We start from the raw sequence: 21,548 nt of genomic DNA on the forward strand, positions 1-21,548 counted from the left end.
TTTTACAACATCCAACATGCTGCACACAAGCTCTGCAAAATGAAAACTATAAATCAGCAGCAGCAACAACCACAACAACAACTGTTCCATGTGATTGTCACGCTTGAAGGACTCTTTCGCTTCGTGTCGACAACAAACAAACCAAACCAACAAAAAAAAAAAGCGAAAATGAATTTGTTGCTTTTCTTGTTGTTAACAACGTTTTATTGTTGTTGTTGTTGTTGTTGTTGTTGGTTTTATGAAGTAGGTTACTATGTTTGTTGAGTAATTGAGTTTAGTTTTTCACACACGAGTGTGTGCCTCGCTCTGTGTTGTAGGAAGCTGATGCTGCTGTGGCACATGCAACTCTGCAACTCTGTAACTTGGCAACTTGGCAACAGTTTTGCATGTCTTGAGACACAACAAGCAACACGCTTGTATCTCACACAAACTGCGATGACTATTCGGCACCCAGCAGCTGTTGGTCGACACAACGACCCTAAAAAGCACTTCACAATTGCATTTGTAGTTGCAAAGTGAATCTGTTCACATACCCTTTAAGCCAACTTTGTCGCTATTTGTGTCAGATAACGACAAACACTTGGAGAACTTTGTCGAAAATAACGATTTTGTTGAATTGGGAGAAGAACTTAGTTTAACTATTATACAAGTAATCAAAGAATTTCCATTGAATTTAAAAAAAGTTTTACACAATTTTTACAATTGCTACTTAACACTATATTTGATCGAACGAAATTTGATTCCATAAATCAAGAAAAGATTACAAGAAAGAAAGCTTCAGTTGAGTGAAAAATTTATATACCTAAAGTTATGTTTCTGATACTGATATACTATTACAGTTCGGCATCACTCTTAAAATATGCCAAATGTATATACCGACAGAAATATTTGGTATACTATTACAATTCTGTATTACTCTTGAAATATACCAAGTTTATATACCGAAAGGTATTTTTAGTATATCGATATATTATTACAGTTCGGTATTACACTTAACATATAAATATGTATATACCGAAAAGTATATTTGATATACTGATATACTATGACATTCAACAAATACCATAGAATACAATAAAATATACGAAAAGTTATGTTTGTGATATTGATATACTATTACAGTTCGGCATAACTCTTAAAATATACCAAATTTATATACCGAAAAGTATTTTTAGTATATCGATATACTATTACAATTCTGTAAAATATGCGAAATGCATATACCAAAGGGTATTTTTAGTATATCGATATACTATTATAGTTCGGTATTACTCTTAACATATAAATATCGTATATACCGAAAAGTATATTTGATATAGTGATATACTATTACTTTAAACAAATACCATAGAATACAATATACAATATCATATTGTCAACCAAAGCATCTACGCTTCGAACGCAGCAGTTGTTTTATTAAGCATTAATTAATTAAATAATAATTAATAATTTAAAAATACATATAAACAAAAAATATATTTATTTCATATAATATTATTATATTGAATTGAATTTAAACTCGTTGGTACTCCAGAATGATTTTAAGTTAAATTATATTATTTAACATTATAAAACATTTAGATAGTTTAGATTGCATTTTAACTTTCAATAAATGAAGTCTCATGAATTCAATAATTTGAGTTCCCCAGAACTTTTAGTTGCAATTGAAACTTAATTTGCTTTATCAGCAGAGTTTATTTAGAAGTTCGCTGATTGCTTTGAAAAGTTAAAATGTTGTTTCTAAGCGACTTCAAACTTATTGCAAGTTCATTAACCAAGCCAAACGAAAGCCGCATTCAAAAAGCCGGATTCTAAAAGCTTGCTCGCAATGCTAACAAAAATAAAAATTATTGACTCAGTGCTAATTGAGAGTACACAAGATGCAAAGAAATCACGTGTGAAGCTTGGGAAATTCTCGTTTCGAATTCATTCAGTAAATTTCCAGCAAGTGAGAACACAAAATGCAAACAAAAAAATGAAGTCATTTAGTTAATTTATTAAATGATATACCTCTTTTTTTGTGAACTGTTTGCAGGGTATGCAAAGTGCAAAGGTTCTGTCTGCAAAATCATAATATTAACAACTTAGTTAGTTGCTCGCCCTGCTGTGAATCAACAGCAACAGCAACAACAACAAGAAGAACAAGTCAAATCGAAGTCCATGTTTAGCTACTCCTCACTTCCTTCTGCCTTGCCCCCTCTCCGCTCCCCTGCTGTCTGTCAGTCATGTTGCTGCAACTCTGAGTCGGCTGTCTGTTTGTGATCTAATTATTGTATTTGCTGTCCGTTTTTTTGCCAGAGCAGAGCACAGTTTGTGCCTCCTACAGCTGAAGCTGAAGCTGTAAGCAACTCTTCTCCTCTCTTCTCCCTCCTCTCTCCTCTCTGCTCCACTCATTTGGCTGCCAAGCCTGTTTAGACATTCGTCGTGCCAGCTCTGTGTTGGCTCCCACTTTCAGCTTCAGCTGCCACAACTCCTTCACCTCCTCCAGCCTCAGTTGCAGACTCAGCTTCACCTTCAACTGGTCTCCTGTTTCTACTTCACTCCACTTCACTCTTCGTTTGTGTTTCAATTTGGCGCATTTGCTTTGCTTAGTTTTGTGTTTAACGTGTACTAATTTGACTTTTTGGCGCGTCTCTTTTCGAAGATTTGTGCTCTACTCTGTTGCCACTTTTATTATGACATCATTCGCTTGACTGTTTTGTTTGTTTCTGTGTTTGCCATTAGCAAACTAAATAACTAAATAGCATTTAAAATATTGCTTGAAAACTCAATTAACATTTGGGAATCTCTCTCTCTCTCTCTCTCTCTCTTTCTTAGTGAATTCTCCTCTCTCTCTCTCTCTATCTTTGATTTTAGTATCTGTGCACGTCTTTTGGCGCCTGCCTCATTTTCATTAAGTCTTTAAACGAATTTCCGTGACTAGCTTATAAAAAAATATGAAAATCCATAAGGAAATTGATGCTAGGCGGGGGTGAGAGAGCCTGCTAGAGAGGAGACTGGGAGGGGAGGAACACTACAGAGTGTCGCTTCCTTTATGCTTGAGCATGCATCAATTTTCACTTTTCCAACAGAGATATGAACAGAGATAGATACACGATATACACACAAAAGATACGAAAAGATACTACCGAAGTTGTTTCTTTCTCGTTGTTTTTGTTTTTGTTTCTGTTTTTATATAAGTGCCGTGGGTTGATCATAAAATCCTTGTACGTGAGGTTTGCCTTGGAGGTCACGTGAGAGAAAACAACAACTGTGAGATTGAGTGTTGAAACCGAAAGCAGCAGCAACAACATCAAAAATTGCATTTATGTAAACAGTTTTCTTGGGACTCGCAAGTGAAACTTTTTGGGCACAAAACAAAAAAAAAAGTATTAAATATTAATTATTAATTATTCGATTATTCGATTATGCATGCAATGCGATGCAATCGTTTGCGATCTTTGATCTCTTTTATTTTCATAGTTTGCTGCTGGCTCAGAAATTGAAATTCGAGCTGAAAGTTTGTCGCATGCATTACGTTGATTACATCACTGCAGATATAAAAGTGCGACTCTGCATGATTAGAAAGGGGAGGGGGGAGTAAGAGAAATAGGCTATACAACATCCAGCAGTCGTCTGTGACTGTGGCAGTCAGTCATTCAGTCAGTCAGTTCAGTTGGTCAAACAAGCCACAGCCACAGCCTAAATATAGACACACAACGACAGGACGAACTTTGGCCAGGGGAAAGGGGGAAGAGGGGGTGCATAGACAGCCAGTCAAATGGTCTTGTTAATTTCCATTTTTCTATGCAAATTTTAACTTCCTCGAAAATGTTGCACACACCAAAATGGCAAAAACGAAACGAGGCATCACACAAATTTGACTTGCCATAAAAATTGAAATCGAAAACATGGCCGAAAAAGGGAGAGAGGAGGTTGAGGTTGACTTGATGAAGTGGGCGGCTGTTAGGCAACTAGCCTGCCACATGGAAAATATGCCACAGAGAGTTAGAAAGAGAGAGCAAGAGCAAGATAGACAGCAAGAAAAGTCAACGTGCAAAAATAACAAACAACTGTCAAATGTCTGACAAACGAGACAAGGAAAAGACAAAACTACACACAGAGAGCAAACGGCAACAAACGACGGCAACAACATAACAAAATAATAACAACATCAATGCAACAACAACAACAACAACAACATTTGATATATAGCAGCCAAGTTAGAGAGAAAGAAAGAAAGACGGCCTAAATGAATATGCTCATTGGTAAAGCCAAAAGCCAAATGCTGCTCATATTGCATTAACAACAACAACTGCAGCAGCAACCACAACAGCAGCAACAACAACAACCACAACGAGCGATTGCTGCCACAACGTTGACACAAAATGCTGTGATAACAACTTCCCGAAAATGTTTTGCCGCTGACAACGTCAAATTGGCCACAAGCTGCAACAGCAACAACAACAGCCGAAGCAACAGCAATGTGGTCAGATTACGCATACGACACGTGAGCTCACTCAATTCACTTGCAACGATCGATGCGAATCATTTGTCCGCTGCCCACTCGTTGCTCACACTGTCACACACAGCCAAGCAATAAAAACAATACAAATCAGCAGCAGCAACAAAAACAACAACAACATCAACAACAGCAGCAACTATGACTGCAACGACAGCGTCAAATATGCAGACTGCCAAAAGAATGCTGAAATTGAAGACGCCACAACAACAAAAACAACAAACAAGTAGGAAAGCGACAGTCGAGTGTGCTCGACGATGAGATACCCGTTATCCATTGACAATAAACGTTAAACAGTGAAGTATTACTTTGAAAATATACCAAATTAATATACCGAATAATTACAAAATATACTAGATTGTCAGTTAACAATGTAAAGTATTAATTTGAAAATATACCAATTTAATATACCAAACAGATACTAAAAATATATCAAAGGCTCTATTTTGTATGTTTATATGGTACTATTAGAAGTATTTGAAATATACCATACAGTGCCAAATATACCAGATAGTCAGCCAAAGCTACTAAGACAGTGTTACTTTTAAAATTAGCCAAATAAATATACCGAAAATGTACTTAAAATATACGAAAGGTTTTATTTGGTATATTGATATAGTACTATATTCTAAATATACCACGAAGTGCAAAATATACCACATACCAAATGAATATAAAATAAAGATACCAAAGGTTGTATTTGGTATATTGAGTTTTAAGTTTTAAGTTTAAAATATACTAAAATTATATACCGGAAAATATTACAAATATGTATTTGGTATATTGAAATTTACCGTAGAGTGAAAAATATACCAGATTATCAGCCAAATACATTTTAAATTTAAAATATACTAAATTAATATACCGAAAAATAATACAAATATACCAAAGTATCTATTTGGTGTGTTGATATAGTACTATCAGAAAAAATTATATCTCTTATAGACTCTGAGATTTTTGTGTTCATACGAACGGACAGACAGACAGACGGACTGACTTGGCTATATCGCCTCGACTATTGACGCTGTTCAAGAATGTATACTTTATAGGTTTGGAGATGCTTCCTTTTCTGCCTGTTACATACATTTCTTGGAGGCACAAAGTTATAATACCCTTCTACCCTATTAGTAGCGGGTATAAAAACTACGGAGCAACAATTTGTTGTTGCGTCGTCGTTATCAACGGCATTGTCACAGCTCCTGCGGTAGCTGCAGTTGTCGTTGCCGATGCGGCTGTTGCTGCTGTTGCTGCTGCTGCTGCAATTGTTGTCGTCATATGTTTTTGGATGCCCTTGCGATTATGCGGGCTTGTCACTTTTCGTGTCCATCAAATGGTTGTTTCTTTATTTTTGCTCATTAGTTTTACAATAATCATGAGCATTTGATAAAATCAGAAAAAAATTAACTTTTTACAACTTAATTAGTTTTTTCTATTGTCAACAATATTTTTTCGTTTCTTACTTTTCGTAAAAACTAATAAGCAATAACATTGAATTGCTGCAAAACAATATAAAAATATTCTTCCATGTTTACCTTTTGAATGCAGTAGGAAATCGTTAAAAGAAATGTTGACACATATTTTGAAATTAAAATATTGTTTTTAGCTCTTTTTTAATAAGCAAAAATTATGTTTGACTAATGAGGCTCAACAATTTATTTAATTTTTAAAAACAAATCAAATTTCTAAATATTAAGCAAATCATTTTTGTTGAATATAAAGAAAGATTTAAAAATAAAGAAATTTTATCTAGCAATTAAAAATATTATGTGTGTTAGAAGTGATTAAAATCTTTTGCAACTTTCAAACCATAATATTATTTTTGGAAGTAGTGGAAATTTGGTTATGAATTATATAATATCTGTTAGTAACTTTCCAACAAAAATATTTGCGTACATATTATCTGAATATAAAAATATACAATATTCACTTCATAACAAATTTGATTAAAAAATGAGATATAAATTTAAGTTTAAAAACAATATATATATATTTAAATTTCCGGTGCTTGTTAGATTTATTTATTTTTTTGCAAGGTTTTAACTAAATATTCATTTGGAAGTTTCGAGGGGAAAATTGTTTATACAATATTAATTTTAATTTGCATTAAAATGATTTTTCTAATATTATTTATTTTAATAGTTATTTGCCTAAAAGTGTTTTGCAATCGTTTGCTGAATTTATAGAATTCAATTTCAGAACATTTGCAGCCCCAATTGCAAGCATTCTATTTGTTTGGAAAGTGCAATCGATAGAGCATCTAGGCTTTAGCTTATTGCAATTGCATATTATAAATTTCTTGATTTGTTGCTATTATTATTGTTGTTGTTGTTGTCGTTGTTGTTGTGATTGTTATTGCAACGTCTGCCGCAATGTCTCCGCTTGGCAGACGCCGTTGTCATCGTCATCGTTGTCGTCGTCGTCGTCTCCGCTGTGGCTGTGGCTGCCACTCGCCGTAGATTGGTTGCTTGTAAGTTTTGCAAGGAGCATGACAGAGAGCGCACTGAGGAGGAGAAGGAAGAGGGTGGTGAGGTGCTGCACGGGAGCATGGGAGCATGGGTCTCTGAGCATGAGCATGGCATGTCATTTCTTGGCTTCGCCAAACATCTTTGGCATTCCTGAAGTCTCTGACTCTAGCCAGCCAGGCATCTGCACAAGCAAATAAAAAATACAAGACAAAACGCAACGCGCAAAAAATAAAAAAAAGCAAAAATATAAAGAAAAAATACGTCTCATTTTCTCCTTCGCGCCGTGTCGCTGCTTTTGTCTTTCTCCAGCTGCGATTGTGCGCTTGGCGCTTGTGTTCCTCATTTTACTTTTGCTGCAGATATTTGTAATGCAGCTTGTTTTGCATTTAATTTATGCGCGTAATTAGTTGAAAGTGAATGCCACAAGTAGTTGTATTCGTAGCTGTCGAATATTCACGCAGAAGGCAGCACACGTTGCGTATACGCAACGAGAATCAGCTGCTGCGTAACTCGATCTCGGACGATCTCCTCTCAGTCAGTGAGCCAGCCTGTGGTCAAAGGCTATAAATTATTTGATGTGAACGCTTTGGCTTTTCTTTTAGCGGGGCAAGAGAGAAAGAGTGAAGATGGTGGGCGAACAAAAGCAGCTCATTATTTGTGAAAAACGCGGCTGTCAAAATTGAAAATAGGGAAAAGCTGAAGAAATAAAGCAAGACAATGGTTGCAACGGCAGCTGAGGCAAGTCCATTAGCAAATGCCGCTGCTGAGTGGCAGACTAAAGTGAAGAGAGCGAAGGGGAGGGGGAATGAAGGAGTCAACGACGCCACCGCTGCGCATAATGAAAGCAAAAATTTAAATTTTTGATACAATTTGCAATTTTTTTCCTACTTCATCATTCACATCACCAAAGCCAAAGTAGCAAGGCAACTGTGGCGCTGCCTTCGACTTCAAGCTGCAGTTGTGGCAGTCAACAAGTCGACAAAGAAAACAATTCATCATGTTGTTGCAGCTTGGAGGAACCTTTTTGGCAACGGCATCAACGGCAGCTACGGCTACGGCTTTGCCTTCAATTTATGCGGCGGCGCTTAAATCGATTGCTTTGCCACATTGCAGCAATTGGCTAGCATGCGGCATGCGGCATGCGGCATGTAGCAAGCAGCAGGCGCAGCAAGCAATCGCTGAACCGTAAAACTGAATTATGGATCAACGAAAGACAGAGAAAGATGTCGAAGCAGATAGAGAAAAGAGCCAAAGACGTCTTGCGGGTGGATAAAAGCTGATGACGGACTGACCACAACCACAAAACACAGCAGCAAAGAGTCGTTGCCACAGTCAGTGCCACAGTCAGTCGTCCACTGACCAACCAGACTTTACAATTGCAGCGCCGCTTCATTAAGCGATTCATTCATGCAACCGATGCCAGAGTGAGGCAGCCAGGCAACCAGGCAACCAGTCAGTCGATCGTGTCGTTTTATTTGCCTCTTCAATTTTTGCGCTAACTAGATGTCGCAATTGAAAGTAAGCTGTCAATAAAAGAGCAAGCAAAGAGATCACCGCAATTGCGGGGGCGCAACATGAAAGCAAACACACAGCAAACAGCAAAAGGCAATTTAACAAGTTGATTCTCAATGAAAAGCTGAAATTCCACAATTTTAAAAGTGCTTAATGCCTCCGAGGGACAGCTTGAGGCATTAGCTACGCCTTGGTTCTTTAAATAACAAGTAAGAAAGCTGCAAATGAGAGTACTGGACTGTCAGATATCCGCTAACTCTTTTCGATAAGAGTAAAAGAGTGAAAAGGCGTTATAAACGTTAAGATTTTTCAATTTAATATATCGAAAAGATATTAAAATATACCAAAAGCTATACTTGGTAGGTCTACGATACTAAAGTATACCATATATATTTACTAATACAGAATATACCAAAAGCTATACTCGGTATGTTGACAATTTTCGACAAAAGCAAAACAGTGTGAAAGCTGTATTCGCATTAAAATTGTTCAATTCAATATACCGAAAAGATACTGAAATATACCAAAACTTAGACTTGGTATGTGTACATTATTAAAGTATACCACATATATTTACAAATATATACAAAAATATACTAAATTATAACAAAAGATATTCTTGGAATGCCGCCATTAGTAAAATATACCGCATATATATATACTGAATACTAAAGAATACCATATATATTTCGTAATATAAAATATACCAAAAGCTATACTTGGTATGTCGACTATTTTCGACAAAAGCAAGCTGTATTCGCACTCAAATTGTTCAATTCAATATACCGAAAAAATAATGAAATATACCAAAACCTATACTTTGTATGTGTATATTATTAAAGTATATTACATATATATTATATTATAACAAAAGATATTCTTGGAATGTCATAATTAGTAAAATATACCGCATATATTTACTAATATATACCAAAAATTCTAAAATATACCAAAAGTAATACTTGATTTGACAACATTTCTAAAGTATATCAAATATGTATAAGTAATATCTTCCAAAAAAATACTAAAAGCTACACTTGGTATGTTGATATACTACTCCATTTAAAATATGCTTTAGAGTAAGATATATTTCAGCAATTAAGAGATAGAGATGCATCCTTCTTTCTGTTATATACATATTCTGTTGGAACAAAGCTAGAATACCTCTTTACCTTTCTAGGGTATCGGGTATAAACATGATAGATAGATTAAAGCAATTTCAAGAATTGCTCAGTTCTTAACTCTTCCTTTTCTTCTTGTTCTGAGCTGATCTTGTTATAACTGAAAGCACAAAAGCGTAGAGAATCCATACATCAAACAATACTTAACAGATCAGGGTTATCCGCATGCAGATCTCATTCTGTCGGTTGACAATGAACAACAGATCATGGACACATCGGTTTAGTATAGAAAAAAACGATATATATTTCTAAACATTAGAAAGTTAACGTTTCATGTGCTATTTGGCAAAAAATAAACAAGGTCGCCTTTGGCGGTGGCGATGGCGGTGGGAGCAGTTATGTTAGCAGTTATAGAAATTCGTGATCTCATGATCTCAACGCAACTTGAACTCGACTCGGCGACTGTTAATTTCATCATCATTTAAATTTAGTTGTAGCTGTTAGGCTTGAATGTTTTTTCTCGTATTTATTTTTGATTTAAACACATCGAAGGTCAAAGCAGGACATTGTTCAGCTGCTGATTTTTCTCAATTGTTCGACTCTCGAAAACTCGACAATATATATTTTAATATTCAAAGTGAAGCGCAACTCGAAGTCATACGTAAATTTAATTACTGACTCAGTGACTGGACAACCTCTAAAAACATTGGAGCTTTGAGGCGCCCCGAGGGCATTGAATTCAGAAATAGAAAACAGTGATTTTTTGGCAGTTCCACTTTATGCAAATCCCCCAAAGTGTTGGACAGCTTATTATTAATAGTAATAATTGATGTAGATTTTTGTTTTAGCACCTTTATTTATTTGTTGTGTGTGTGTGTGTTTTCTGTTGGGTTGGTTTCTCCCATTTGTTATGTTTATGATTTGTAAGACAAACAGCAACAGCCACAGAGATAAACAAAAGCCGAAAAGCCAAAAGCTGGTGGACAGTCGCAGCTGGCAAATTCTCTTTCTCATGGAATGTGGCTAACGTTGAGTTGGGTTTGGGTTTGAGTTTGAGTTTGGGTTGTCTGTTGTCTGGTTGGTAGGTTGGCCAGCCTGTTGCTTGGCTGGCTGGCTAAGAAACTTGTTTTCTAACAAAGACCGCCTCTTAATGGGTCGACAAATAAAAGTATAATAAATAAATAATATAAGGAAAATGCGTAAAGGGTCGGGGTAAACAAAAATATAAAAATACTCTTCGACTTGATCTCTTCTGGCCAAAAGGCGCTGAGAATCGAATTATGTCTCGAAACGTGGGCGATGAGATCATCGCCATTTAATTGGCTGCGACTTTGACTTTGCCTTTTACAACTGTGAATGCAAAGCTTCTTCTTTCTCTCCTCCTCCTCCTCCTCCTTCTTTTCGTTCGCTGTGGTTTTACAGTAGCCCTCAAAATCTGTTGTTGCTGTGCTGTGTGATGTGCTGTCTTCTCTCCCTCACTTTACACTCTTTTTATGGTCGCGTCGCGCGCGCGTTGACCGAATTCGGAAGATGAATGTGCGACAAATGCCAAAAGATAAGGCAAGTGACTGAGTGACTGACTGCCTAGTGAACGCGACACGAATCAAATAATCGTGTAAATCTCACAAAACTCGTAATCTGATAAATTGCTGATGTAAATTTCTAATGCTGACGCACAGCGAAATACCTTTACTTCAAAACTTAGAGGGTATGACAATTTTAATGATGCTAGACCAGGCATAAACTATATAAAGTTACATGTTTAGAGAGCATCTTGAAGTCAAGCATGCTCACCTGTTATTTTTCTTGCCATTTTTGATTGCATTCTGAGTATTTTTTTTTACTGCTTCATATGACAGTTTGTGCATTGAGGAAAAGGCAAATGCTAAGCTGATTGACATGCGTTGTGTCGTACATGGCGTATGCGCAATTAAAGGCAATCTACAACTGGCATTTCCTTGCTGTACATGCAAATTGAATTCTAGCCACAAATAACGTCTCAGCTCACATATAAGATTTAAGCTATGCTCTAAAAACTAGCGTCTAATTTTAATTAACTCATTTATAGTCATTATTATATCCGGTAATTTGGGCAGGAAATGGCCAGAGTTGGTGGGAGAGTTGCCAAAAATTTGGCTTACCGTTACGTTTGATTGCTAATGCTAACGCTGATGCTGATGATGATGATGATGATAATACAATATTATTAGGAGCAGACTAGGTAGACTGTGAGACGTCGCGTTAACCATTTGTTGTTTGTATATTTTTATAATCTTGTTTTTTTCGCGTCTAATTGATTTTATAATCAAGGTTTTAATACCGCTTCTCGTTTTATTGTTGTTTTTGTCATTTCAGCAAAGCCGCAAAGTCTCCAACACGCAGGCAAAACTTCAAAGCCGGAGACACTAACTCCCCAAAAAAACGTGTGTGCGAAAACAAAAACAAAACCAAAAAAAAAAAAACAAAAACAAAGCAAAGCCAAAGTTTGCTGCTGCCAATGCAAACGCCACTTGCGCAGCCGAAGCAGCTCGCGTCGCTGTCGCTTCGTTGGCGCTCGTGCTATGCGACAGCAGCAGCAGCAGCAGCAGCAGCATTAGCGGCAAACAGCCGAAGCACAGCAAACGCAGCGGCAGCGCTCAGTCTGTTTCTGTCGCTCGGTACGTTCGGTTGGCAATTCGCGCTGTGCTCGTTCTCGTTGACGTTGTCGCCATCGTCGCCATCGTCGTCGTCGTCTACGTCTTCGTCTCTGTTCGTTGCGCGTGCGCCGTCGCATCGATGTGTTGCTGCGGTTGAATATGTCGTCGCTTCAGCCCATAAGTTCATGCGAGAGTCAAAGTAAAAGCCATTAAAGCAAAAGAGCAACGAAAAATAAAAGTGTGCGAAAACAAAAATGTAACAACAACAACAACGCAACAGCAAGCAAAACCAAACCAAACCAAACTAATCGACCGACAGTTTAATACGAGTTTCGTTCTTTTGGCTGCTGCTTCTTCGTTTAGTTCTTATTCTCTTTTGTTTTTTCGTTGACCATTAAAAGTGACGCTGTAATGAAGCTTTGAACGCACAACTACTACGACAAAAGCAAAGTTGAAAATAAAATAAAAAGTAAAAAGAAATAAAATAACAGCAACAACAAACGAATTGAGCCGCCCGGTTGAGGAGGCATCAACTTGAACTTCAGTCGACAACGACTCCGCGGTATTTTTAGACAAAACACAAGCGAAAAAAACAGCAAAAAAGAGCAAAAAGAAAATCACAACGCAATGGGCACCAAGTCACCCGGTGGTCCACAGCGCTGTCGTCTCATACTGCAGCGCTGCCTGGCCATCCAGCTGAGCAAGCCGGGCCACACGCCCGAGGACTTTTGGATGTACGACTCGGGATATATGATATTTCAGGTGAGTCTCTCCAACTCCGTTTTCAACACACACACAGTTACACACGCATAGAGAACTCCGAACTGGTTTCTGGACACAACTGGTTGCAAGTCCCAATGTCTCAGTTCAGGCGGCGCTTTAGCGCCCCAAAGTGCGTGAGGATGTTCGAGAATTGCGAAACAACCAGCAAAAAAAAAAGAAACCAAGTGATTCACCAATAGATTGCAAATATTACAAAATACTCTGTTGTAGTTGAGAGGAAATTAAATGCCATAAAGATGGCTAGTAAAGATTGTCATCTTAGCTAAAAAGTAGTAAAAATGTATTAACAAATTATTGTTAATGATTTCGAGATAATCTCGTGCAATAACCTATAAATATAACTAAACAGTGTGGACAGGTTTCGCGAGGCGTGGAAAAGTACTTTACATACATATATTTTTGTGTAGTGTAGAGATGTTTATAGTACATAGTATAATCGTCGTCGTTTCAAGGTCGCTTCGAGATGTGCGTTGCTGTTTTTTTTCATTTCTGTGAGCACTTCCCATGACAACAAATGACTTGGAACGATGGCGAGTTACACAGGTTACAAACTTAGGAGTTGTTCGCTCTGCGAATAGCGGCTAATTTTGTGTGTGGCGTCATTCAGACTAGACAAGAGCAAGTCGCAAGTTGCATGCAACTTACAACTTGCAATTGCAACTGCAATTTACAAAGAGCAGAACTCTGCGTGCTTGTCTGGGCCAAGTTCTGTTTTTATTATCGTCGACTTATATTGATGACTCTGGCTAAAAAAGTTGCTCCTTTTTGCCAAGTTGCAAGCAGATAAGCACTAACAGCAAATAAATCACAGCAGGGCTGGCTTTCATATTCATGAAGTTCATTATAAATTGCAACGTTAAAAGCAAATCGAAACTGCGGCATTTTGTTTCATTCAGCTTCCACTTTATTTCCTCTTCTCTCTCTCTCTTTCCTTCTCCCTTGATGCATTCATCAACACGTCGCGTTGACAGCAAATTTGAATACAAAATGAGTTTTAGTTTTTTTTTCCGAATTTTTTATTCAGTTTTTCGGTGGCTGAGTTTGTATTGTTTGTCTGTGGGTTCTGTTCAATGTTGGATGCTGTTGTATTGCAACTTGATTGTCGCATGACGTCACTAGTCAAGTTCAAGTTTGTGGCTTTAATTTATGTAGCGACACAAATGACTCAAAATAAAAAAAAGTAAAAATTAAAAACACTAGATCAACAATAATATGCAAAATAATGCGCGATACTTGTTGAATGGAGCCAATATAGTCAAGCTTCACTTCCTACTCATTTGCTAAATTTATTTGCAAAGTGCTCTAAAAATAAACGAAAAATATTTAACATGATTTTTTGTGTGAGATAATGTGGTTTCAATAAGTGGATGAGTTTTCAACTGATTGCTGTCAATTCAAGTTATTGCTGTCAGGTTTGTCATGTTTATAAAGCATGAGAAATATTGATTTGGGTAAAGTGACTAGAGATTGAATAATATTAAAGATATATTTATATACAGCTGAGAATAACTTTATCAGATTCTTTCCATATGAAATTTGCTATGAAGAAACAACAAAATAAAAAATTCCAATTTAACTTAGATAAATTTACATTCAAATTTTGGGAATATCTCATACAATGTTTGTTAATTTTCGGATCAACCAAAAACAGTAAAAATAAAAATTAGTTTTATTTACTAATTTGGGAAAAGTGTTTAATAAGAAATAATATATTTTTGTAATAGATAAAAAATTCACAACTACATTTTTTAATGCTGTTAGGATTCGAATCCTTCCCGAAATTCCTAGAAGTTTCTAAACTGGATCATTCTATAATATTTGCAAACTAAACTGGAATAAAATCCACAACTAAATTTCCTTGTAAAGTGTTTAGATTGGAGACTGCTTAAAGGTTCTAAACTGCATCATTCTATAACAATTGCAAATTAAAAACAAATTTCTCAACTTAATTTTATAAATTTTCCTTCAACAATGTATTAGAAAATCTACAACTAAATTTATTTTTAAGGTATTTAGATTCGTGACTTCTAAACTGCAATTAAAAACATATTTCTCAAGTTTCTTATTAAAAACTTAAGATTTTTATAAATTCAACAATTTCAAAGAAAATCCACAGCTAAATTTACATTTAAAGTGTTTAGATTCGAGACTTCTTGAAGTTTCTAAACTTCATCGTTCTCTAATAATTTCAAATAAAGTGAAAAACAAATTTCTCAACTTATAAATTTATTAATTTTCTTTAAACAAGAAAATCCACAACTAAATTTATGTTTAATGTTTTTTTGATTCGAGTCTTATTGAAGTTTCTAAACTTCATCGTTCTCTAATAATTGCAAGTAAAGAACAAATTTCTCAACTTAATAAATTTATAAATTTTCTCTTAACAATTTGAAAGAAAATCCACAACTAAATTTATGTTAAACGTTTTAAGATAAGAAACTTCTTGAAGTTTCTAAATTGCATCATTCTGAAGTGACTTATTCAAATTAAGCCTAAATTGCACAAGTTTCTTATTTGAAACTTGATAAACTTGTAAGTTAGCCATCAACAATTTGCAATTGCTAATTCAGTTGGCAACTTAAATTCCATTTGCGTATTTTCAACTTCCCTTTTTTGTATTTATGGTTCATTATTACTTAATTAAATGTCGTGCGATTGCCTTAAAAGTGAGTAATTTATTTGTACACACGAACGAACGAGTGAACGTTGTGTGCATTCAATTGTAAGTTTTGGTCAAGACACACTTCAAGAGAAGTGTCAACGGCGTTCTTTATCTGCTGTAGACCCGGTTATTTCGCTGCGATTTTTTGCACTTTGCATACCAAAATGTTGGCACATCGAGTTGAAGCGAAGTAATTCCCTTGAGTTTCCGTTGACATTTCCATTTACATGTGTGTGTACAATATACTCGTATATAGAGATATCTGTAAGTGCATACATTACGAAAATCCAAACGAGAAGCATTCATAAAGTGCCCCAAGTTGGACAGTCCAGTGTGCTAATTAATATTACGTGCCTCGGCTCCGTTTGTAGAGTTTCTCATCATCAGTTGTGTCTAGAGAGACAGAGAGATAAGAGCAAACAATGAAGCGTGCCCTGAATGTGAATCGGAAGAGGCCAAAAGATGTGTTGTTTAGGGCCAAACAGTAAACAATGCCAATTCGGGGCATGCTTCACGTGAAATGCCCAAAAATTATTATTGAAAATTGATGTAAGCGAAAGAGAACAGGAAGTGACTAAAGTTCAGTCAAAAGACGTTTCGACTAAACAAACAGCGATGATAAACTTGTGAGTTTGTGACTTTGTTTTGCTTGGGGTGCAATCATGTGTGAATTATGCTGGGCGTGGCAAGTCTGAAGTCTGAAGTTAATGTTGCGTTAGCTTCTTTACCTTTCACAGAACTTCAGTGTTTCGTTTTCGTTTTTCGACGTATTACGTATACGCATTTTTAAGGGCGTTTCCCAGGGACAATGGACTTAATGAGCATATCAAAACTCGAGTCGACAGAGATATATATTATTTTAATGTTGGGGCTTTTAAATGGCTTCCGGCCGTATGAGAGAGAATGATGCGCATTTTAGTGTGACGAAATTAACACGCTTGTGCAATCAATCCATTGAAAACTAATTAAAGTTTATCATAAAACACCCGACAACATGTGGCAAGAAAAGTGTTATAAAGTTTAGGATATGCATTTTAAATAAATTGTTTATGTTTTCTTTTTACGACAGCCAGAGAAAAGCATAAAGATTTGTTGCTTGAGCAAACTATTTCTATGATAAATAGATAAATATAAAAAATTTCATATTTTCCAATTTTATTGAAGATTATAAGCAAGGTTTTTTACAACAAGCTTTTTGAAGTTTCCTTATGATATTTTTTAATAGCATGCAGTATATCTTATTTTTGTTGGCCTTATAGCTAACGAGGCAGCTTCAGTGTCAGTTCTGAGGCATGTTAGTACTAATATTTTATTAGCAAAACAGCAAAAAATACTCGTATAAAAAAAGTTATGCCCCGAGGTCTGCACCCACAACAACTGATCTCTGAACCGCATTGTTTAGTTTATGTATTTTTCTCTCTCTTTTTTTTTTAGTGTGTGTGTGTTTGCAACAGACAAATGACATGAGCTAAAACAAGTTGTTTCTTCGTGTATTTCGTGATATTTTATTATTATTATTGTTTGACTTTTACGGCCAGACAAGCGTCTTAACTAAATAAGATTGCAGCAAGTTTTTTGCGTTGCGTTTGTTCTTTATGCTTTAGAGTGCAGAATTATGTCATCCAAAGAATTCATTTGGCAATGAAATTGAAAAGTGAAATGCGTTAAAGAAGTATCTTGAACGTAGTTCGATTCCTGTTTTGATCTTGATGTGAATAATCGATGCCATTCACTCTTGGCAAGCTTGTTAAGTGCTTTGACTTCGACTCCTTCGCCGCTGGCAACTTTCTGGCTTGATCAAATACAATTTCATGTGCAATCAAAATGAAAATAAACCAAAAGTGAAGCAGACGAAACTGAAGTCGAAGCAAAAGCCAAAGCAAATTGATTTATCGGCACGCGGCACACACAGAGTGGAAACCAATTCGAATTCGAATTGTTATAGGCTTTGATTGTTGATTCCCCCTTCTTGGAACTCTCACAACTCCCCAACAACTGTTTGTTGTTTCCCTCCTCGATTAAGCTGATTGAGTTAAATGAACATTTTAACGATGGTGCAACATTTAAACTCAAATTTAGTTTTGCCGCCTCGCTTTTAATTGGTTGGCTTGTGCCTTATAATTGATTTTAATTTCAAAATTTCAATTTCAATAGCACAGCAATTGCAATTGCTTTAAGTGACTAATTTGATTGGCAAACAAAAGAAGGCAAAACAAAGTAAATTGTGTGGGCTGCAAGAGGGCATCTGGCTGCTGGCTGGATTATGCAAGCGAAGTTTCTTCGATCAAAAGTCGACAACAAGGTCGTCTTGGATTACGTTCAGTCCATCGTTGTGTGGAGTCTGGAGTGTCCAATGTCCACAGTCAAGTGGCAAACTGCTTCAGTTCAGTTCCAAGTCACGCCGGCGACAATAATTGCCCCACACTCTTGGCAGACATATGCGAGACTCTGATTCGAGTTGGAGTTGGAAGTTTTGAGTATGAGTTTGAGTTCGAGTTCGAGTATATACTCGTATTCAGATTTACGAGTACAGAGCACAACAGTTGTTGCGCCTCGGGGTGTTAGCCGAAATGTTGTTTGGTTAAAAGTTAATTAAACCAGCTGCATTTACGAGTACGACGAGAGTTGCTTTCGTATTTGTAACAGTTATGCTTCAAATTGGCATTAACCAGATTAACACATCACCCAAGTTGATCGACTAACGACTCCCCATAACCGTTTAATACTCGTAGTCAACTGCAAAAGATGTGTTTATAATTTGCTGTGCAACCTGTTGATTTATTGACTCGAAGTAGAGAAGAAAAGGGAAAACTTTGGGCTTATGAAACTCATACACAAATGTGTTACGATCTGTCTGATCTTTCGCTTTGTTTGTCTAGTTTTTTTCTATTTCCATTTCCACTGTTGTTTCTATTTCTATTTCTGTTGTGGTTTTTCTCTTTCTGAACTCAGTTTTCAGTTCTATTTTAAGCTCACACATTTTAATGACTTACGACGAGTATAAACCTGATTACATATGTTCAAGTTGTAGATTCTCTTTCACCTGACTTGGCTGTCGCTTTCTCTGCGCTGAGCTGTGAAATAACTCGCGAGAGTTAGAAGACTGCTCTATGAGACTGAAATTGATTTTGCAATTAATGTCTTAATTTGTCATTGCCAAACAATCTTATATAGTCATAGTCAAGTGTTCTAGATATTGCAATTAAAACTCAATAACTAAATTACTGCTTAGATTGATTATTTTTTTTTCTACCATCTGTGGACTTTGGCATTGCATTGCAATTAGAATTTCTGACAGCAGTCTCATCTATTCCCATTAAATGTTGACAGTCAGCTTTTAGTTTAGTAATGTGGGAAATGGGATATTGCTTCATATATTTAATGCACTCAGAGTTTCTCATTGCATGATTGCCGGATTGATTGAATGACAGCCATAGAAGTTGCGTGCTAACAACTGCAGATACATTTTGCAGGTATAGATACAGCAGCTATTTAACTAACTGCTAAAAGCGACAGACCAGACTTTTCAGCAACTGCCAGCTGCGCATCAACGCCAAAATACAAAAGCCAGCGGCAAACAATAACAGCAATTACAACAAGGGCTCCGACTCTGAGATACTTTTGCACGACGAGCAGATACTTTTTATATCCCCTAGGGTATTATAACTGTGTTGGCAGAAAAAAGGCAGAATAAAGTATATATATTCTTGACCAGAGTCAACATCAGATACGATATAACCAGGTCCGTCTGTCTGTCCGTCCGTCTGTATGATCACATAGATCTCAGAGACTATAAGATATAATTTTCTATCGATAGCACTTTTTACGTTTCAAATTTTTGCCACGCCCATTTTCGCCTCCGCAAATCGAATAACAAGTGTAATCTTGAAGGTGGACTCGCAAATAAGAAATATAATTTGGTATATTTTGACGTTAATGGTATATTTGGATGACAATTAAGTATATTTTGTCGTCAATGGTACATTTGGTACTATATTTGGTTGTAATTAGATAAAAATTGTTGAAGTTATTAAAGAAAAACTTTTGTATGGCAAATTACGCATTGGACTCTTAGCTGCTTTGGCAGATAATTCGGTGTATTTTGACTTTAATGGTATATGTGGTATGACAATTTGGTATATTTTGACCTTAATGGTATATGTGGTATGACAATTTGGTATACTTTGACCTTAATGGTATATGTGGTATGACAATTTGGTATATTTTAATCGAAATTGTATATTTCGTATGTATCACTTTATAAATATACTGAATATGGTCTTAGGTTATTCTAGAATTTTTGCGGTATATTATTTGGTATATTTTAAGAATAAAAACGCACTCTCTTGCTTTTTTTCAAAATAAGTAGCAGGTGGATACCACAGTCGAGCATACTTAAGTATAATTTTCTTATTGTGCATTATTGTGATTTATATTATGCCAGCAAATATGCTTCTCTATGCTATTCTATAGGGTATTGCAATTGCTACACAAAACAACGACAACGTCAACAAATCAAATTCAAAAGCAGCGTCAGAACACAACTGAACAGGTGCCAAGAGTTGGCAGCTCCAATGAGATCCGGCTAGGTAACGAGACAGAGACAGAGGCAGCAGAGCAGAGGGAGCGGGGGGAGTGTGGGCAACTCGGTTGAAATTGGAGCTGACTGCAACAGACTTTATTGTTCCCACAGTGTTGTTGTTGCTCGAACTTCTACAGCTCGCAACCTAATAGACTTTTCACGCTTCGGTTTTAAATTGAGGCGCTGCTGATTTTTAGCAGCTGATATCTGTCGTAAAACTCTATATAACTTCTTCTCTATATATGTATATATATAGGTGGGTATTTATTTTGTGCAGTTTCTCGTTTTATTTGCCAAAAGTTTTGCAATACGAAAAAGTTTTGTGGACGAGCTCTGACAGCTCTCTCTCTCTCTGGAAAGGGTTTTGGGGGGAAGTTGCAGCTTAAAGACTTAAGTTGAAGTTGAAACGAATTGAATTGAAATGAGAATGAGAATGGCATCGAGTCGAGTTGATATTTGTTATTAATTGCAAAAAAGGGTTGCCAAGAAGATACGTCGTTGTGCACTGTCAGATGCAGTTTTATGTGTGTCCTGTGTCCTGTTTTTATGCCATTTGCCAGCTGCCAGTGCAATTTGTTTTGGCAAATACAAACATGACTTAAGCCTCGACACAAAAACTAATAAAACAAATCGGCCATGTGCAGGACACTGGTTCAATGAACTCCATCCCAATTCCTGATCTGGATTACAACAACCCTCACCACAGTCAATGCCTAAGGCATTCCCAAAGCTACGCCCGACTGACCAATTCGATGTCGATGTGGCACTTTAAGTGCAGTGCAAATTGCTGAAGACGCTGTCAAGAATCCCATTCCCTTTCCCAACCCCTGACCAAGTCAGGGGTGGATTACTCAATTCTCCTTCCTTCTACTGCTTCCAACTGGGCGTTGCTTTGTGGCTATGCAATTTGTGCGCTTATCAGTTGAAGCATTGATTGGAATTGTGGCGAACATATTTATGCAAGCAGCCGCTTGCGACTCGACTCGAGTTGAGTAGTTTCATTTTAGCAGAAAACAGACAACGACAAGCATTGACCACCACTTGGAGTAGCAGACATATAAACAATGATGACGCCCTTAGATAGTCGCATAGAAAGAAGAAGCCCACGGACTTTAGTCTTGGGAATGAGCACATTTTGTAATTGTAATTTCAGGCTGGAAAAACTTTGCAAAAAAAAAAAAAAAAAAAACACTCATTTAAGTCATTTAAATAATTATGGTTATTGTTATACTCAGTATTGAACTAATGATGTTGCCTGCCAAAAGATTTATTATTCGCTTACGTAC

At 36.4% G+C, this 21,548-nt stretch overlaps 1 protein-coding gene across 1 annotated transcript in view; it reads left to right on the forward strand.

Annotated features, from left to right (window-relative positions):
* The first annotated feature begins 11,954 nt into the window (after positions 1–11,954).
* LOC132794308 (uncharacterized) overlaps positions 11,955–21,548 on the forward strand; it is a 35,970-nt gene continuing 26,376 nt past the window's right edge. Inside the window, exon 1 of the mRNA XM_060804666.1 lies at positions 11,955–12,997. Within this exon, the coding sequence (XP_060660649.1) occupies positions 12,863–12,997 (135 nt within the window). The 5' untranslated portion in view covers positions 11,955–12,862. The remainder of the gene's footprint in view (positions 12,998–21,548) is intronic.

This window comes from Drosophila nasuta, chromosome 3 (genome assembly GCF_023558535.2).
Source record: "Drosophila nasuta strain 15112-1781.00 chromosome 3, ASM2355853v1, whole genome shotgun sequence".
NCBI classification, from domain to species: Eukaryota; Metazoa; Arthropoda; class Insecta; order Diptera; family Drosophilidae; genus Drosophila; species Drosophila nasuta.